Source organism: Diachasma alloeum, unplaced genomic scaffold (assembly GCF_001412515.2).
Source record: "Diachasma alloeum isolate Michigan unplaced genomic scaffold, Dall2.0 Dall_scaffold_00187, whole genome shotgun sequence".
Lineage (NCBI taxonomy): Eukaryota > Metazoa > Arthropoda > Insecta > Hymenoptera > Braconidae > Diachasma > Diachasma alloeum.
The window spans coordinates 1335614-1355076 of record NW_021680353.1 but is presented as its reverse complement, the minus strand read 5'-3'; the positions used below and the strand labels follow the sequence as shown (position 1 = coordinate 1355076).

At 40.5% G+C, this 19463-nt stretch overlaps 1 protein-coding gene across 1 annotated transcript; it reads left to right on the top strand.

The window, feature by feature from the left end:
• The first annotated feature begins 420 nt into the window (after window positions 1-420).
• LOC107048347 (carbonic anhydrase 1) lies at window positions 421-18990 on the top strand. Its single transcript, XM_015271490.1, has 6 exons — window positions 421-547; window positions 14635-14820; window positions 14884-15031; window positions 16939-17044; window positions 18404-18634; window positions 18731-18990. Exons 1-6 carry the CDS (start codon window positions 487-489, stop codon window positions 18833-18835), a joined length of 837 nt encoding a protein of 278 aa, XP_015126976.1. The 5' UTR covers window positions 421-486; the 3' UTR covers window positions 18836-18990.
• Window positions 18991-19463: the final 473 nt, after the last annotated feature.

The window sequence follows — 19463 nt, the reverse complement described above, 5'->3', positions numbered from 1 at the left end:
TGTAATATGTGATATATATTTTTTGATTCGGAGATTCATGCAAAAACCCAATTAGTTTGAAAAAATGTCACGAAAAAAGTGCGGTTAAACGTTGTCGGATTCCCTGAGTGGCTGAAATATTTGAAAATATTCTATGGAAAATTCGATTTTCAGGGAGCTAGAATGGAGTTTAATAGATCAAAAGCATTAAACCGAAATTTATTAAATTTATCGAACTACAATAAATTGCGTAAAGAACAAAGTGATAAATTGATTGTGTTTGATATGGGAGTTAATTTTTATTTATTCCAATCGATGAAAGAACGAATCCTTTCCAATACGTACAAGAATAGGGGTAAACAACACAATAACCATTATTAAACTTAAAACATTTCATAGATAAGAACTTCGTCACGGAAGGTATCAAGTCGCTTACAACTGGCGAGTCAGTGGGAACATTTACTTGAATTGTGAGGTTCTTCGGAGTTCGGGAAAATTGGAAACGTGATGATGACTGCACTGAAAATATTTTCTCTTCTTCTACTTTTTGGAATAACAAAATCTCAAGGTAACGTCTGCACATAATAGTTAGTGAAGAACCGCGGAATACTCAGTTATCAGTACGATTTCTGAAAAACACCTAACACCTCTAATCAGCACAGTATTATGATGTTAGTGGAAAACTAGCCACAGAAAAATATTATATGGACAATGCATCGCATGGATATTTCATTTCATAGTCATTTCAGCATATTACCGGATAATTAGCCAATGAGGAAACCATTGTTTTCAACATTGGACTTTCAGTTAAATTTCCTAATAATATTCATTTTCAATTCTCTTTACTTTTAATAATTGTATATGGTTCGGGCTAATGATGCACGTATGAAAAAATTTCAGAGAAAAAGTAAACAAAATTTGATTTTTCTATACAATTTATTCTATTAAAACATTTTCTATAGAATTTCCTCGGCTCAAATTTTCTTTGTTGTTTAATTTTTTTTTTAATTATTGTTTAATTTTCTTCATGAAAATAAAATAAAAATAGAATGAAAAAATTTGACTGGTGTGTTAGTCGCTTGGTGAGCGGAACCTAGTAGGTAATTAGAGTATACAGGGTATCCGATCTGAAAAGATGCGGCTAAATATCTCTCAAGGGCGGCGGGTAAAAAAAAAATGTTTGATACAAAAATTGTAGGGTTTCGAGGGGGACATCCGATGTAGTCATTATTTTGAGCTTTCAAGCTCCCCCTTGCAAGCTGCAAGCACAAAGTCCTTTTTTTCAAATGGCAATCGTATTTTTTATCCCAATGAAACTTGTTCATCTTGATGAGTTTGTTGCAGCTGCAACAATTCTCAGAATTTGGGTAGAGAAAAAAAAATTAATTTACGGTCATATTCATTTAATCTCTCCAGACGTAAAATTGAAAAGATTGGGGAAATTCACTTTAAAAAAAAATTATATTACTAAGTTGCAAGAAAACAGTTATAAAATCGAAAAACGTCTTGATTAAATTTCTCAGAATTTTGAACCCCTGCTCAGTGAACCCTCAGTTTTCAAAAATTGTAAACCTTTATTGCTCTTTTCAACTTCAAATCCCCAAAAGAGTGAATTACCCAGACATATTTATTCAAGTATTTAATTCTCAAACTTTCTCATCCCGTTCACAGCTTTATTCCCCAACAGAAAAATCCCGATTGTCTAGACAATTTTTATTACGGTCGTTTATGACACGTAAAAGCCCCAAAAAACAAAAGACATTGAAAACTCAAAGCTGGAAACTCAATGTACCCTCATTCCTTTGACCTGAGGTACCCCTCCAGTCGACGTGGACGCCTCCGACCCTAAAAGGTACCACCGTCTTCCCCTACCATTCCCTAATTTCACCAATCCTAATATATGTTACAAAAATGAAAAATCCATCCAATCGCCAATCATCCAAACTATCCCCTCCAGTCTTGAATTCGAAGTCTAAAATTTATCCAAACTTTTCGTCAGTTCTAACTTAGCCCTCGAGCAAGTAACCAGCTAAATTTTAGAGACTATGTACAGTGTTTCTTAAAGTGTGAAATATACAAGTGTTGACCTGGAATCCAAGCAGTTATAAGGGTTTTATGGAACACCCATCATGTCATCAAGAATCCTGAAACGTTTATCAAATCTTCGGACAATTCATTAAAATTAAAATAAAATTAAAAAAAAACACATTTAACTTCGCCATTCAACGAAGCCATTCGTTAATTAATTAAAAAATACAATTAATACGAAACCAGTCAAATAAAAATACGGTAGCTTGACAATGTACCACCTCTCGTAGTGATAATAGAAAATAAAATCTTGGGCTTCACCCACATTACGAGAACGTACAAGTTGTTTTCAGAAACCTCGTCATTCATTTAATTTCATCTCATTTTACTCGAAAAATGCCATAAAAAGAGTTTTGTTTGAATTTTGTCCGTTGACAGTATCATTGAAAAAATATGGGCCTATCACTAGCCCATCAACCACACCGCACCACACGTTTACTTTCCAACGATGTTGATGATCAATGTGTTGCGTCCAGTGAGGATTTTCCCTTGACCAATAATGACAATTGTGTCGATTTAACGATCCAGTACTCTGCAACGTTGCCTCGTCGCTGAAGAGAACGTACTGATGAAAATGTGGGTGTTCATTCAGTCTCTGCAAGGCCCAGTTACAAAAATCAACACGGTTTTGCCTATCTTGCGCAGACAATGCTTGAGTCAAAGTTATGTGATACGGGTTATAGCGGCCAGATCGCAAAATTCTTTGTGCTGTGCTCCGTGGTAGTCCTAAATCCCATTTAATTTCTCTCAAACTGACGTGATTTTTCATGTGAATCATAGTTAATATTGCAACAGCGCGGGGATCATCAGGATTAATATCTTGTTGTACTTGTTGTTGTCGTCCTCGAAGGATTCTCCCTCTTCTACAAGGCTTTTCGCTCCTCCGAATAACTAAATCTGTAGGGTATGTAACGTGACATTTTTGCATGGGGGTTAAAAATACCTATTACCTTCGCCCTTCTTCCCCTGAATTTAATTAATTCAAAATAAAAACGAATAATGGACGCCAGATAATTTTTAGCCGGAATTATCAAACCGGAAGCGCACGAATTTCAAGTCCACAAACACTTAAGAAATTCCTAAACGACAAATCAAAAACGAAGAGAACTGGATTTTTGGGGAAAGGTAATAGTCCTTGGATCGCTCAGTGTGCTAGGTTATGGAGAGAGGGGTGGATTTCAGGTGGAAACGGGTTATTGGGCGGTCAAAACTACAAAAAAAAGAGAGATCGACATTGTCCTTACTTGTTGCACTATTGAAATTTTCAAAAATAAATAATTTACATCTTTTTACATAATTTCTAAAAGAAACGAAAATTCTCAATAACAGCCATCGCTCTTCTAACCAAACTGAAGGAAAAACTAATAAATCCGATCTGAAATCATAATAACAAAAGGATATAATCGCGATCGTTTCGACTATAAGGCTAACGTGATCTAATTCCTCAGGTGTCATCGAAAACACGAGGACAATAGCGGTAATACGAAAATATTCGTTAATCCCGAAATGCTCGACAATTCCGAGAACTGGAGAAAAGGTATGCGAATACCCGTGAGAGTGAGAGAGAGAGAACATTTTCCACGGCGAAACCCGTCACGCGAGCGCGGGGATAAAAATTCAATTACACTCAACTCGCCAAATCTCAAAATTGGCTGAGTGAAAACTGAAAAGAATTACATCACTCAATGGGGGAAGGTTCTGAGGAGCCTCTCTCAAAATTTTAGAACTTTTGGATCGAGGGTTACCGCTTGGGACCACTTAACAGCCCAAGGGAGTTTTAAACGGCGGGAAGCGAGCGGGATACGCACAGCGTTAGAAAGTGATGCGACAAATCGAACAATCTCCGCGTAAATCGGGATCGAAATAATAAAAAAAATGGAGAGTGGGGGATACACACCTCAAAGCCCCAAAAATTCCACAAAAACCCCTTGAACGAATGTGATAACCTCGATTATTTAATAATCGGGAAAACCCACCGCAGCGGCATTACGCCAGCCGAGGGACACCCCAAAATTGGGGAAAAACCGACACCATTAACTTATGGTTCGGAAAAATTAATAATTAACCTAAAGTATCTGATGAAAACTCACATTTTGGCGTTTACCGGACATCTTTTTCTTAGCAGGTATCCTAAAGTAATCCAAGAATATAATCCAATCGGATAATCCACAGGATGGGCATTAAATTCACTTAGTTGTTACACGACTAACTCGGTCAATGGTCAACGCGGAACTAAATTCGGGGGTCAGTGGCGCGATCCAGTAACCGAGCGATTAGTTCAGTCTAATCGAGCAGGACTCTGATTGGCGGAGATGTTTCGCCAGCCGAGGGGTGATCCTCGGGGAAACCACCCAGAGTGGGGGAATTTTTGCGGGCGCTACCCTACCAAATCCCATAATTATCAAATTTTTAATAAATTAAACTAAATAATATGACCATTTCTCAACATTCTAACTTTTTCCCGAACAGCTGATCGTTTAGACGATTATTCAAGGATCTTGGCGCCTCCCACGGATCGGTTCTCCGGGATTCCCGGGATTAAAAGAAACTAAATCCAAAAATACACTTTTTCTTTATTTGATCCAATTTTTCTAAACTTCCATAATCTTCGAACAGCCTGGCAATTCGTTGGAAACAAGGGCTGTGTTTGCTCCACACGACCTTCCACCGAAATTCCAAAACGTACCCAATTAATGCCCATGAAATCCGACTTAATATGGAGCGCTAATATTTCAATTAGGCCTACTTGATTTCCCGTGAGATTAACAGTACGGCAAACCCCATAAAAATTACCGGATGACTCTAAAATATCAGCTCTTCTTCGCGATAATTTTATGGGTCCTCAAAAGCAACAATCGAATGGTTCAAAAAAAAATTCATCAGAACTCTTCTCAATTATTCAAAAAATATATATGAAAGTCCTCTAACCGTATTTAATAAATTCACCGCACCGAAGTGGGAAAACCTAAAAAAAATCCAAAAATCTCCACCGGAGTGGGAAAACAAAAAAAAAATCCAAAAACCTCCACCGGAGTGGGAAAACATAAAAATCGACAAATCTCTACCGGAATGGGAAATATCAAAAAGCTCTCTCTCACTAAAATTTTTACCTACGATTTACCGAATTATGCCGCGGCAGTTCGTTGTTCATCAGGTCGTACTGGTGTTCCTAACGAACATCCCCACATGTTCGTTACAGGTAATGTAACCCATTGCGGTACCGTTCTCGATATTTTCGAGCAGCGGCTCGATACACTCCCCTACACTCTCCCAAAACAAGTAAAATATCGACAATTTCACTGGCTGAATACATCGTGATGTGTTCAATAAAATAACAAGTCATACTAAGATCACTTATTAGAATAAAAGAATCCTCGAAGGAGTAGGGAAATGTTTTATTGTTTACACTTGATAATTCCGGTGTGTAAACAGATCAATGGAACAATTACACCAAGATGCGCCAAGGATGTTTGAATCTTAAATTCGACCACAGAACTCGTTTTTGTGGCATTTTTCGAGTAAAATGAGATGAAATTAAATGATTGATGAGGTTTCTGAAAACAACTCATCAAGATGAACAAGTTTCATTGGAGTAAAAAATGCGGTTGCCATTTGAAAAAAAGCACTTTGTGCTTGCAGCTTGCAACCGTGAGCTTGAAAGCTCAAAACAATGATAACTTCGAATGTCTCCCTCGAAACCCTACAATTTTTGAATTAAACATTTTTTTGTTACCCGCCCCCCTTGAGAGATATTTAGCCGCATCTTTTCAGATGGGACACCCGTATAACCCGGGGACGAAAAGTCAAACGGGCGAAGATTGAGCCAGTACTGGCAGCCGAGCTGCCGAGTCTTGGGTGCCGACCCTCAATCAGCCTTGGCCCAGCCTCGGCTAGTTGTTGGTTTGATAACGTTGGGCTGGTATTGACTGCCAAGCGTCAGCCGATGATCGACACCCATGACCTACCCAATATTCATTTTTAATAGTTGAAAAAATCAATTAACACAATTTTTTATTATTTAATTTACTTTTTAAGGCTAATCCTTTCTAAAGAAACCGATAACCGCTAATAATGATGTGTGAAAAAGTTGGACTCATCGGGATTCGATCCCGGAACCTTCGGGTTGTTAGTACTTGACTTTATCCAATCCGCCACCATGAGATTGTGAGGTACGATGTAGTTTATCGGCTATATGAATAAACTATGGTATTCTTATCTAATTCCTTAATTTTCTTTAATTATGAAACTCAATATAGATATGGTAATTAGCCTATTTATTCATGATCAATAAATATTAAGATTACTGCATTAAGGCCGCGAGTTTGAACCTTACATACTTGATGATCGTTTGACGGTTAGCATCTGTTTACACGTTTTCCTGTATGACCCATTCGACCCCTATGGTCATTTGATCTTTTATAAAAGCCTCCAATCCTTACGAGTACGTTTGCTCCTATTTGACCCTTATGACCCTCGTGACCGTTGTGATACCCTTTAGACCCTTTACATTACTGCGCTCGTCTTCTCTGCTAGACTTTGACTCTAATGAGGGTTTGACCCTTGGAATTGGTCAACTTGTCTTTCCTGTTTGACCCTTATCAAGTCTCGGTATCCGAAGTTTACCCAATTATTGGCAGAGACTTGGTATTCGATCAATGGCCATTTGACGTTCAACCGATTCTTGGCCGTGAGTGGGTCGCCAAGGCTTGGCATGCCCAACAAAATTAATATTGTCCATACAATATACCCTAACCTGCAGAGAATTGTTACGTGTAAGCTTTCGACAACAGTCTTCTGCGATGCATGGAAATGAAAAATCTTAGAATTACAGTCAAGAACTGTTCTTGAATCTCAAGTACTGCCGAGTTTAAAAAGATGATACATGAAAGGTTGCAAGTGATGGCATTGAAAAAGCCAAGATGAGCCAAATGAGCGGAAAAAACCCATTTCGCTGAGTAGTTTTCACTGTTTAAAATTTTTGCACTTATTGGAAATTGTTGTCAAGTCACAGTTCCACTGAAATTTCAAGGAAATTCGTAATTAAAAACTCACAATTGATTGAAAAAAAATCGATAAAAACTCCCGAGTCGAAATTTTACCGGGTCTCCCAACGTAGTTCGAAGGTCCGTTGGTGGGTTTAGGATGTTGAAAATACGTTGTCCAGTGTACAGGCTCAAATGCACCGATTCAACCTACTTTCGACGTAAATACAGTCTCTTTTTTCCATTTTTTCCAGATTGTACGTTGAAATTAGGTTGAAACTAAACGTATCCCCAACGTTCCTCCACCGTATATTCTTTCCTTCCTTCCTCCCCCCTTCCCTCTTCAAACTACCAGTTCCATTCTAACATCGATTAATTGATTAAATCTTGCATAAATTAATCGGTGGAAAAATGGTACAAATATAAATATTCTTAACTCGGTGAAACCAAAATGGGAAAAAAAGAAAAAAACGGATCAGTCCATTGGTTCTCGAAATATCCCTGCTTATAGTTCTGCCATGTTCCCTTTCGGTCATCAATCCTTTTTCTGGTTTTATTCGCTACTGCTCAAGCTCAGTGATCACAGGATATCCCGGTATGCTTCTGAGCTGTACAGTTGCTTGTGGCGAGTTGTATTTTTGTCGGGTTTATATAAGCAACTAATAAGAAGAAAAATAGGAAAAAACAGAAAGAAAGTAGGCAATAGAGCAATACAGGAAATTAAGAGGAAAGGAGCAGAGGGAGGAGATGAGAGGGAATTAGAGTCCATATAGGTGTAAGGCGTCTAAGGGTCGGACCCTTCATATAAAAGTCAGTGAGTGTAAAGATCCGATAAGTGTAGGAGTTAGTTGAGTCTGAAGGATCACGCGAATCTCAGGGTCAGTTGAACCTAAGGGTCAAAAGAGTACGAAGGGTCAGGCAAATGTAAGGGTCAGTTCAGTAAGGGTCAGATAAGTAAAAGGCTCAGTTGAGTTTAAGGATCAGTTGTGTTCAAGTGTCAGTTGAGTTTAAGGGTCAATTGAGTTTAAGGATCAAATGAATCTAAGGGTCAGATGAGTATAAGGATCAGATGAGTATGAGGGCCAGATGGGGTTTTTTTTATCAATAAGCGTAAAACCTTCAGCATAGGGCCAGATGGATATAAGGGTCAGCCGAGTCCGAAGAATCATACGAATCTGAGAGTCAAAAGGGTATGAAGGGTCATGCGAATATAAGGGTCAGTTGAGTATGGGTCAGATAAGTAGAAGTCTCAGTTAAGTTTAAAGGTTAGATGCCTCTCAGTAATAGTTGAGTTTAAAGGTCAGATGGGTCTAAGGATTAGTTGAGTTCGAAGGATCATGCGAATTTGAGGGTCTGTTGAGTAAGGGTCAGATACGCAAAAGCTTCAGTTCGGTTTGAAGGTCAATTGCGTCCAAGTGTCAGTTGACTTCAAGGGTCAGGTGGGTCTAAGGGTTATTTGAGTCCGAAAGATCAGGCGAATCTAAGAGGCAGTTGAGTCTAAAGGTCAAACAACTACAAAGGGTCAGGCGGATTTAAGGGTCAGTTGAGTGTGAAGGATCACGCGAATCTACGAGTCAGTTGAGCCTAAGGCTCAAAAGAGTACGAAGACTTTTAATCACTTCACTAGAGTGCAACACGCGTCTGAAATCTAAACAAATATAGTCACAAATATTTAAACATCGTCATCAATTCTTCGTGGTCTAACATCTCAGTGCAGTATGCCGGACGAACAACAACAATAGTTCGCCATGGCCAACGCACTGACAGCGGCTGCAGCGGCGATAAAGCCCAAGATCATTGCCAGGCCGTTGGATTCCGAGAAGCCTCAACTTTGGTTCGCTCAATTAGCGACTCAGTTCACAGAACTTGGCATCATTACGGAGATCGATAAGTATAACAAAACAGTACCTCTAATTGACACGGTTTATGCAGCGGAGATTGAGGATTTAATAATTACTAGACCTGTAAGCAACCCATTCCAACAACTCAGGAATGAATGAATTAGATGTTTTTCCAAATCTAGGTCAGCAAATTTAATTCGGCTACTCGACAATGAAAGCCTTGGAGATCGTTCACCCTCGAAGCATCTCAGGCATTTAAAAGCTCTTGTTCCAGGAATAGATGAGGAGGTCCTGAAGACACGCTAGCTTTCACACCTCCCAGAACAAACGAGGGCAACTCTCGCAGCGCAGGAGAATGCTACGTTAGACAACCTGGCGAAGCTCGGGGATAAGGTGCACGAGGTCTTTCAACCACAACAGACTTCAGCCATCTCAACCTCGGCAGACGCTGCGGTCAACTCAAAGCTCATCGCCCAACTGGAGATGCTAACGACGATAGTGGCTGCGATGCAAGTGCGCAAATCGCGCTCACGTTCACACGCTCGCTCAGGAGGTTCATCTAATAATCGCCACGCTCCTCACAGACGCTCCAGTTCACGAAAGGTACCAAAGAACTCAGACACTTGTTGGTATCATTTCAGGTTCGGGGAAAAGGCACGCAACTGCCTGTCAGGCTGCAAGCACGAAGGAAACTGCAGGGAGAGTCGTTAGCGACGGAACGCGACTCTTCATTGTCATCCCGTCGCCTCTTTGTTACCGATGATTCCACCAAGGAGCAGTACCTAGTGGATACCGGCTCCGACGTCTCCGTGTGCCTACGACGACGTCACTCTCACAATAAGGACGCGACCGGTTATCAGCTTTTTGCAGCCAACATCTTGATCAACACCTATGGCTACACACCGATCCTGCTTGACCTCGGCCTGCGCAGAGACATCAAATGGCGTTTCGTCGAGGCTGATGTATCAAGACCCATCATCGGCGCTGATCTGCTCCACCATTACGGTCTGCTACCTGACGTCAGGAACCAAAGACTTATTGATGGAACCACTGGTCTCACTTCCAATGGACAGCTGGTCAAACTTGAGTCATTCTCAGTCAAACTTCAGACAATAGAGGTAGACTCGCCCTACGTGGCTCTTCTCAAGAAGTTCCCGTCCATCACAAAACCGGAGGGACTCCTTCGAAACATCAAGCACTCGACGCTACACTACATCAGGACTACTCCCGGCCCACCGGTATCAGCCAGACTGAGAGGTCTATTACCGGACTAATTCAAGATAGCTAAAACCGAGTTTTCAAATATGCAGAAGCTCGGCATCGCTAGACGTGGCCAAGGACCATGGTCTTCACCTCTCCATTTGGCTCCTAAAAGGAACGGAGAAATGAGGCCGTGTGGTGATTATCGAGCCCTGAACGATCGGATAATCCCTGACAAGTACCCAGTGCGTTATCTCGACGACTTCGCTGCCAATCTTCATGGGACCACGATCTTCTCGACTGTCAACTTCCTCAAAGCGTTTCACCAGATACCTGTGGCGTCCGACGATATTCAGAAGACAGCAATAATAACCCCATTCGGGTTATTCGAGTTTCCGTTTATGACCTTCGGCCTGCGCAATGCCGCTCAAATGTTTCAACGGTTGATCGACGAGGTCACAAGAGACCTGCTGTTTCTTTTCCCATATATCAACGACATCCTCGTCGCCTCTGAGGCACCCGAGCAACACCTAGACCATCTGAGACAGCTGTTTCAACGTCTGGAGAGCTTCGGCCTAGTGATAAACGTCGCCAAGTCTGTCCTTGGCAAACCCGAAGTGGTCTTCCTTGGACCATCAATTCCCAGGGGATCAAGCCCCCTCGGGACCGGGTAAGCGCGATCCTTGAATATCCTAAACCTGCCAACGTCAAATCCCTTCGCAGATTCCTAGGTGCCCTCAATTTTTACAGGAAATTCATCAAAGGAGCTGCACAAATTCTCGCTCCTCTTAACGCAGTACACCGAGGGCCAGCTGTAAAAGGGAAACATGCTGTGGAGTGGACACCGGAAATGGATACTGCTTCCTCCGCATGCAAACGGGCTCTCGCAGAGGCCACTCACCTGTCACACCCTAATGTCAACGGGGAGTAGGCAGTTTTTACCGACGCATCGGACCACGCAGTAGGCGCCGTTCTCCAGCAGAGACACCCGGATGGGTCGCAGCCACTCGCCTTCTTCAGCAGAAAGCTCAAACTCTCAGACCGTCATCACGCCACCTACGACCGGGAGCTCGAGGCGATCTACGAGGCGATAATTCATTTCCGGCATATCTTCGAGGGGAAACATCACGATCTATACGGATCACAAACCCTTAACGCACGCATTCCATCAGAAACCGGAAAAGACAACCCCCTGGCAATGTCGGAGGCTAGATTTCATCGGTCAGTTCACGTCAGACATCAGATACGTGGCTGTCGCTGATAACGTCGTGGCAGACGCCTTGTCTCGCATCGAGGCGGTGACCGAAGCGATCAACAATCAGCAGCTTGCTCAGTCGCAACGAGAGGATCCAGAACTTCGACAAATCCTCCAAAAGAACGACAGCAGCCTCAATCTACAGCTCCTACGCTTCCCGGGATCGGACGACAGATTGTATTGCGACGTTTCGGCGTCGGGTACGATTCGTCCATATGTGCCGGAGCCACTGAGAAGACAATTTTTTCTCTCAATGCATTCACTCGCACACCCCGGAGGAAAAGGAACTCGCAAGATTATTGCCGATCGTTTCATGTGGCCTGGAATGAATAAAGACTGTTTGGAGTGGACACGTCACTGTTTGCCGTGTCAGAAAAACAAGGTTTCTCGACACGTCGCTGCACCCCTCGTCGAGTTCGCACTACCGTCGCAACGATTCGAGAACATCCACGTGGATTTGGTCATGTTACCGCAGTCAAGAGGATTCAAGAACTGCCTCACGATCATCGACAGATTCACTCGCTACCCGGAGGTGGTACCGCTGCCAGACATCAGGACAGAGACAGTCGTTCATGCCCTCCTATACCACTGGATCGCGAGGTTTGGAGTACCTCTCAGAATCACATCGGACAGAGGCGGCCAGTTTATAGCGGATATTTATCGGCGCGTCACTGAGATGCTGGGAATTCAACGAAAACTCACCACGCCAGTTCACCCTCAGGCGAACGGGCTCGTGGAAAGGCTCCACCGCCAGCTGAAGGCCGCACTGCGCTGCCACGATGATCTCCTATACCACTGGATCGCGAGGTTTGGAGTACCTCTCAGAATCTCATCGGACAGAGGCGGCCAGTTTATAGCGGATATTTATCGGCGCGTCACTGAGATGCTGGGGATTCAACGAAAACTCACCACGCCCATTCACCCTCAGGCTAACGGGCTCGTGGAAAGGCTCCACCGCCAGCTGAAGGCCGCATTGCGCTGCCACGATGCCAGCTGGTACGATATCCTACCGCTGGTTTTATTGGGACTTCGCACCGCTTGGAAGTCTGACGTCGGCAGCACTCCAGCTGAACTCACCTACGGGGAGAGAATTCGACTCCCAGGTGAATTATTCACACCTACCAACGAACGTGGAGCTCCTGAAATTTTACGAGATCTATGTAGATACTTCGCGGCTATAACACCCACCGGAATGTCTCGCCATGGAACCAAGCCAACATTCGTTCACAAAAGTCTCGCTGACTGCACACACGTATTTATCCGGACAGATACTGGAGGACGAACATCGCTGCTCCATATTCTGGGCCATACCGCGTCGTCCGCAGGCATGACACTTCGTCGTCCACTGTAGGTCACTGGGGAGAGGAAACTATCTCCAGGACGTACCTATCTCTATCGACCGCCTCAAACCCGCATTCATCCTTGTCGAGGATATGCAACAGGTCTAGCAGCTTCCTGCGGAAGCCTGCCCGTGACGACGACAACAACAACAAAGAGAACAACAACAATAAGCAACACAGAGCACCAGTTTAGCCGCGACTACAGGAGCCCCCAGACAACGCAGGAGAGTCGTTTTCAACGAACGGTCGGAGACACGTACATTCGATCCTGAGCAACCACCTAACTCGGGCGCAGCAGCGCACAGGGGACAGTAGAGCAACTTTACTAGAACCCACCGCTGAACAATTTTAATTTATCTGCCTCATGTTACAGTCAAAAACTGCGTTTTTCTTCGAGCAGGAGAGACATGTAGCGGCTCGCTACATACCACCTGAGGCACGACTGTCTGACGTCACCCACAGGAGCACAATAGCTTGTCGCTACACACACACACACACACATTCGCGGTCATCCAGAGGATACTTTTCGCACCTCTGGACAATAGAGAATCACGCCCCTTGCATTCAGTTTATCGGTGACCGTCTCACCATGCACAATCAAAATTTAAATACTTTCTTTTGTGCATAGTTCAGACTATTCGCTTCGGCGAATGACTGTATTATATCGTTTATCGCCTTGTAGTGATTTGTTTCTCCCTACAACCGCCACAAATCCTAAAAGATGACCTTTGGCTCACCTGACCCTCAGAATCGATCTGACCCTGAGCCTCATTTGACCCTTATCCTCGTCTTAGACTCATCTGACTCTCAGGCCCAATAGAGCCTTCGCACTCATCTGACCCATACAGTCAACTGACCATTACACATAACTGGCCTTTAAATTCAACTGACAGTTGAACTCAACTGAGATTTTTAATTATCTGACCCTTACAAAACAGACCCTTGGATTCGCCTGACCCTTTGTAGTCTTTTGACCCTTAGGCTTAACTCACCTTTAAACTCAACTGATATTGAATCTCAACTGAGGCTTTCATTTATCTGACCCTTAGATTCGCGTAATCTTTTGGACTCAACTCACCCTTATACTCAATTGATCCTTATACTCAACTAACCCTTCTGACCCTTGGACCCAACTCACCCTTTAGACGCACGATTGTTTGAACTTCGAACTAATATTATTAATGTACTAACACTAATAATTTAGTTACGTGAGTGTTTAACACGCTGATGAATTTTTTAATTATCGTCAATAATGACCTGGATACAATCAAATGTGGACGTCGAAACTTACAACGTATGTTAACAGAAAACAAACGTCATTAACGTTGAGAGTACGTTTAATATACGGTGGATATTGAGTGTTTTTCAATGTCCATGGACCTTCACGTTGAGATAAGTTGAAGGTACGGTGAAAATTTGGCGGAGAATTTGAACATCAAAGCAATGTAGGTTCAAAACTTTGAAACTACGTCGGGAGACCCGGTAAAATTTTGACTCGGGCTGTCAATTTCAATTCAATTATTACCTGAAATTTAAAATAAAAATAAAAAATCAGGGAAATTCCACTAAATAAGTTCTTGAATTTTAAGTATTCATGTTTTGATTGAAAATTAAAGTAAGTTGGAGCATTCTCGCTTATTACTGCTCAAAAATTGGTAATTGCATTGAATTTTCTGTGAAATCTGAAATTTTATGATTTTTGCCCTTCTGAATCGAATTCAGTGACGATCTCCTAAAAATCACAACTGGTCTGTCCATGAAATGGAAACTACTGAGCTACAATCGGTTGCGCTTTTCCTAACTGTGAAATTTCCCCTATATTTCCGATGACACAACTTAAAACCTTCCATATCATCATGCTTTCAAACTCTATAAATTATTATAAATGTAAGGAACAGTAATTTTAATTAAAATATCCTCTTTATTCAAAAATGTGTCGAAAAATTAAGATTTTTCGTACCGGAATCCTGCGACATGGGGACGGCAGTATCCAATGTGCAATGGTAATAATCAATCGCCTGTTGATATTCCATGGAGGTACGGGGAGTCTGTGATTGTGCGGCCCGGAGAGCTCAGATGGAATAACTATAGGAATGTTCCGAATTCTATGAGAATAACAAACACTGGACATACAAGTAGGAAGCATACCATATATAGGTAGCATTTGAACCAAGAATTATTATTGTTCTTAATTTTAGTTGAAATACGTCCTACGTGGACAAATAATGCCTATAGACCATACTTGAGTGGAGGACCTTTGCGCGGGCAATATGTCATCGAACAATTTCATTTTCACTGGGGTCAGAGTAACAACGTCGGAAGTGAGCATACATTCAGAGGCAGACGGTGAATTATTAACCACACAATCTATTTTATACAGCAATTCTTTTTCTTCCGAATGGAAACATCATAATCGTTAAAATTTAAGGTACTTTCTCAGGGAAACCGTGGCGAATATTTCGCAATGTTCTATAGAACATATACATAAGAAACCAAAATAATTGAAATTTTGGTCATGAACTTTTAACGTGCCTAACAACATATGATCCGAATTTTGGGTAAAAGTTTTCATCATCTATAAGTGACCAGTGATGCCGCGAAAGACGAGAGAAACGAGACGAGAAGCATTCCAAGATGACAGGAGACAGTTTCGAGATAGAAATGAGCAGTCAAGAAAAGTTGGTCGAGGGAACGAGGGAAACGAGACGAGACATGAGATCCTTATAATTTCTAACGTTTATTTTTTTGACCCTTATTTTCTTTGACGCTTATATTTTCTAACCGTTATTTCTTCTGACCGTTATTTTTCCCATGTGGGACGAAACGAGATAAGACGAATAGAGACGAGACGAGACGAAAGACTGCGAGAGAATCCTGGGACTCTTGACGAGACGAGAAGAAATATCTCTCGTGTGTTGAGACGAGACAAGAGGAGAAAATGCCATTTCTCGTCTCGTCCCGTCTCGTGGCATCACTATCAATGACTGCACGGAAAAAAAAGTTAGAGAAAAATTATCAAACAAGTCAATTAATCATGAAACGGAATGCAAGTCTGGGTCTTACTATATAATCGAGGCAAAAAGTGGGAGACGAATAGTGAATTTTTCCCCGTTGACTCCGGAAAATTTACAAAATGTGAGAGTAATTTGTGCCGAAAGTGTAAAATTTACGATTTATCTCGTCAAAAATTATCCCATGAATGTAAATAATTGTCCAATATTGTATAATAGTTCACACTAGTTCACAAGTGAAATTTTACTTTCGGCCTTTACATGGGAGCTAGAAAAAAATATCCTACCGGTACAGGAAATTTTAATGTGCAGGGAATAGTGATTTTTGCATCCATAGATGTGTTTTTTGTTCCCAAACGAATCGCAAGATATCCTTCACAAAAAGTATTTTCTACTGAATTACAATTCCTCTCCCCGATTACCTTTCGTACACTGATAGAACGATTTAGTTGCTGTTAACGAGGCTTCTTAACGTGAATAGTTAATGAATGAAATTCATAGTTAACGAAGAACATTAATAGTTAAGAAGCCTCGTTAACAAAAACTAAATTTTGCCATCTTTTTTATTAGTGTATAGTAAAATTTGCTGCGATATTCTAGATAATTTTTATCCGTTTTTTCTCTGTGTCTGTGGAAGTACCTTAAATTTCCAATTTTGTATTAGGAAAACAGAATTTGGCCGGAAAGGTCCAACTATGCAATTTTTTAATATTGTCAGTACGTACGTGTATAGTCTTGTGGGTATATGGTTGTTTGAAAATTTTCTTTAAAAATTACATTTAAATTATGTTTATCGTGAAGTTTCAGAATGATTGATAGTTCATCAAGAATCGATTTTCAATGATCACTCAAAGAATCATTATTAACACTGATTCAATGAGACTAAAATCATTTGTTACCGAGTTACAAAATAGAGTAATAGGACGAATGGAAGTATATTATTTTTGTCAGAATTTAAGTTTTCTATTTTTCTTTCGTTAGAATAACTAAAAAAGTTCTGAAAAGTCAGAATATTCTACATTTATTATAGAACGTGTCCATGTGTTGTCAATTTTTTTTTAAATTCTCTCTTTGAGAAAAATCTCTATTATTTAAGCCTTAAAGTTTATGGGGTTGATGTTATGAAACTGAAGTTCAGTCTACTCACATATTGTGAATTCCGTAGCAGCAATAGTTATCTTCCGGTATAAATAATGCATTGTCCACTTATTCTACTCTCGACCCACCTCTAAATGCACACAGAGCTGCAATGGAGCTCCATATAGTTCATTGGAAACGCGAATATGGGTCGTTTGCAGCAGCTTCGAGGCGAGCAGATGGACTTGCTGTGATTGCAGCTCTTTATCAGGTATGATTTTTATCACATATTCTTACCTTACAATACTTTCTCGATTGAAGCAATTCAATGTTGCTGCAATTATGGAGTCTATTTGTAACTTGATTAGAATTCAGTAGTGAAGTGGTAAATAGAGATAAGTCGACTTATCTCCCAGTTGAGTTTTTGAGGAATATTTCCGAATCTAAGGGAGATACCGAAATTTCCATAATTGAATTAAATTAAAAAATTAAAAAATTTTGTTATCTCTCTTAGACTTCGAGATATTGATTTAAAACTGGTCAATAGTCAAAATTGACTTATCTCCTTTTACCACTTCGCTACTGAATTCTGGGAAATATTTGCATTGCGTAGTACCACATTTACTCCAATTAGAACTCTACTGTAATTAATCCTGTACTGACTGCGCCCTTCACGACTTCAGGTTTGAAGGAGTCGATCCCTAGACTGAAAAAAGTAATATATTATTTTAAGAATTTGAAGGTTTCAAAGTAAGATTGTAAAAAGTCTTCATTTGAAGCCTGAACAGCTTAAGTTGAGCGTTTCATAAGTCTCAATGTGAGACTTGGAGATCTCAATTTAAGCCTTCTGAAATTCTACAGTTGAGTTTTTGGATGATCTTAATTTGGGACTTTCACAGACTTAATTGAGACTTTTGAATGCCTCAACCTAAGACTTTTCCTGCTAAACTTGAAATTTTTCTTCAAGTTGAGTTTCAAAGATAGCCATATCTATAAATTATTATTACCTTTAAATCATTAAGTAGTCCATTCGTTAATATTACTCTTTACAGAATAGAATTTTGAATTTGAATACATTCTTAGTAGAATATATTCAAATTCCGAATTATTTATTAATTAGTAATTTAGTTAGGAAGACTGACCATCATTGGGATAATCGAAAATTCTTTATAAGAAATTTAGTATTATTTACTTAATGGAAAATTTACAGTTCCATATTATTAAATATTTAACTCATCATCAATTGGAAATTTAGATTATTAATTATTTTATTATTTTTAATTTCGATTGGTATATTTAAACCTTAATCAATGTGAGTCGGAAATTAATTTAATATTGAAGAATCGAAAGATTGATGGCCATCCCTGTGGAGTTTTAAAGTTTCAATTTGAAAATTTTAAGTCTCAATCTGCGAGATTTAAAAGTCTTAATTTGAGACATTAAAAAATCTCAAGTAGAGACTTTCAAAGATCTCAATAAGAAATCATGAGCCTCAAAATAAAGCATGTTTTTTTGGGTGTATTCAATTCCATTAATTTCTGTGGCGTAATTGAATTCGGCAATACACTTTATGCTTTATGGTTCCAGCAACCTTTACCTGCTCAGTCACAATCAGAGATTTGAATTTCAGCCTCGTACCGGTAGATCATCATACGGAGTACAGCAAATTTGGAGACAGCTTCAAAATCTCCGACAGGAGAATGCCGCAGTGCAAGTGAGACCATTCCCCCTATCCTATTTAGGAGTTGCGATTTCCAGGAATAGGTACGCAAGCTATTTCGGATCGTTAACTACTCCTGGATGTAATGAGGCAGTCACGTGGTTTGTGGCACTGGATGCGTTCTCCATAACTAACAATGAGGTATACTTTTAAAATGAATCGAATTTATGAGAAATCAATGAAAATAGCATATCTGTAAATTATTGCATGCTTGCACTGCATTTTTTCCTTCAACAGCTGCAGAACATCCGACAAGTCAGGCTACGTCACGGCAGTCGCCAAAATTACCGACCTCTGCAACGACTGAATAATAGACGATTCACCTATTACCGTTCAAACTGAAGTTTCAGTGGCTGCTGAAAAATTGTAATGCGGATGGATTTCCCAAGGAAGGGTTCATCTCAAAATTGGGCAGAAAATTCATGCCTTCCATTTGTAATATGCTCCCAATATCAAATGACTCGCATTTTTTAATTGGAAAATTCGTCATGCGGGAAATATGTATACATAAAGTAATAGCAATAAATTGAATGCAACAGTTGCAAAAATATTTTATAACGAATTTTCTTCTCCCTTCCGTATTAACTTAGGGATACTCTGAGCTAACAATTGAAATTAGTCAGGGTTTCATGGGACGAATGCTTTTTAAAAATTTTCTATGACCTTCGTGTGTGTCAAACTTTAAATTCTTCAACAGCAAATATGATGTTCGTAACTGCATTCATATCTTTCATTTATTTGACAATATATATTCACGAAACTCATGGCTCGAAAATTTTCAAGAGCAAAATATCTTACATACCAGGTAGGAAAAAACGAACGGGCCCAGCCCGGTCCAAGCCCCGCGGTCGGGCTGCCGAATTTAGGGGCGCATTCCTCACGCAAACCGTAACGCAATTATCGCTGAAAAATCCATTTTGTTAACTTAAAGTATTACCCTAACGTGGGCTCGAACCCACGACCTCACGAC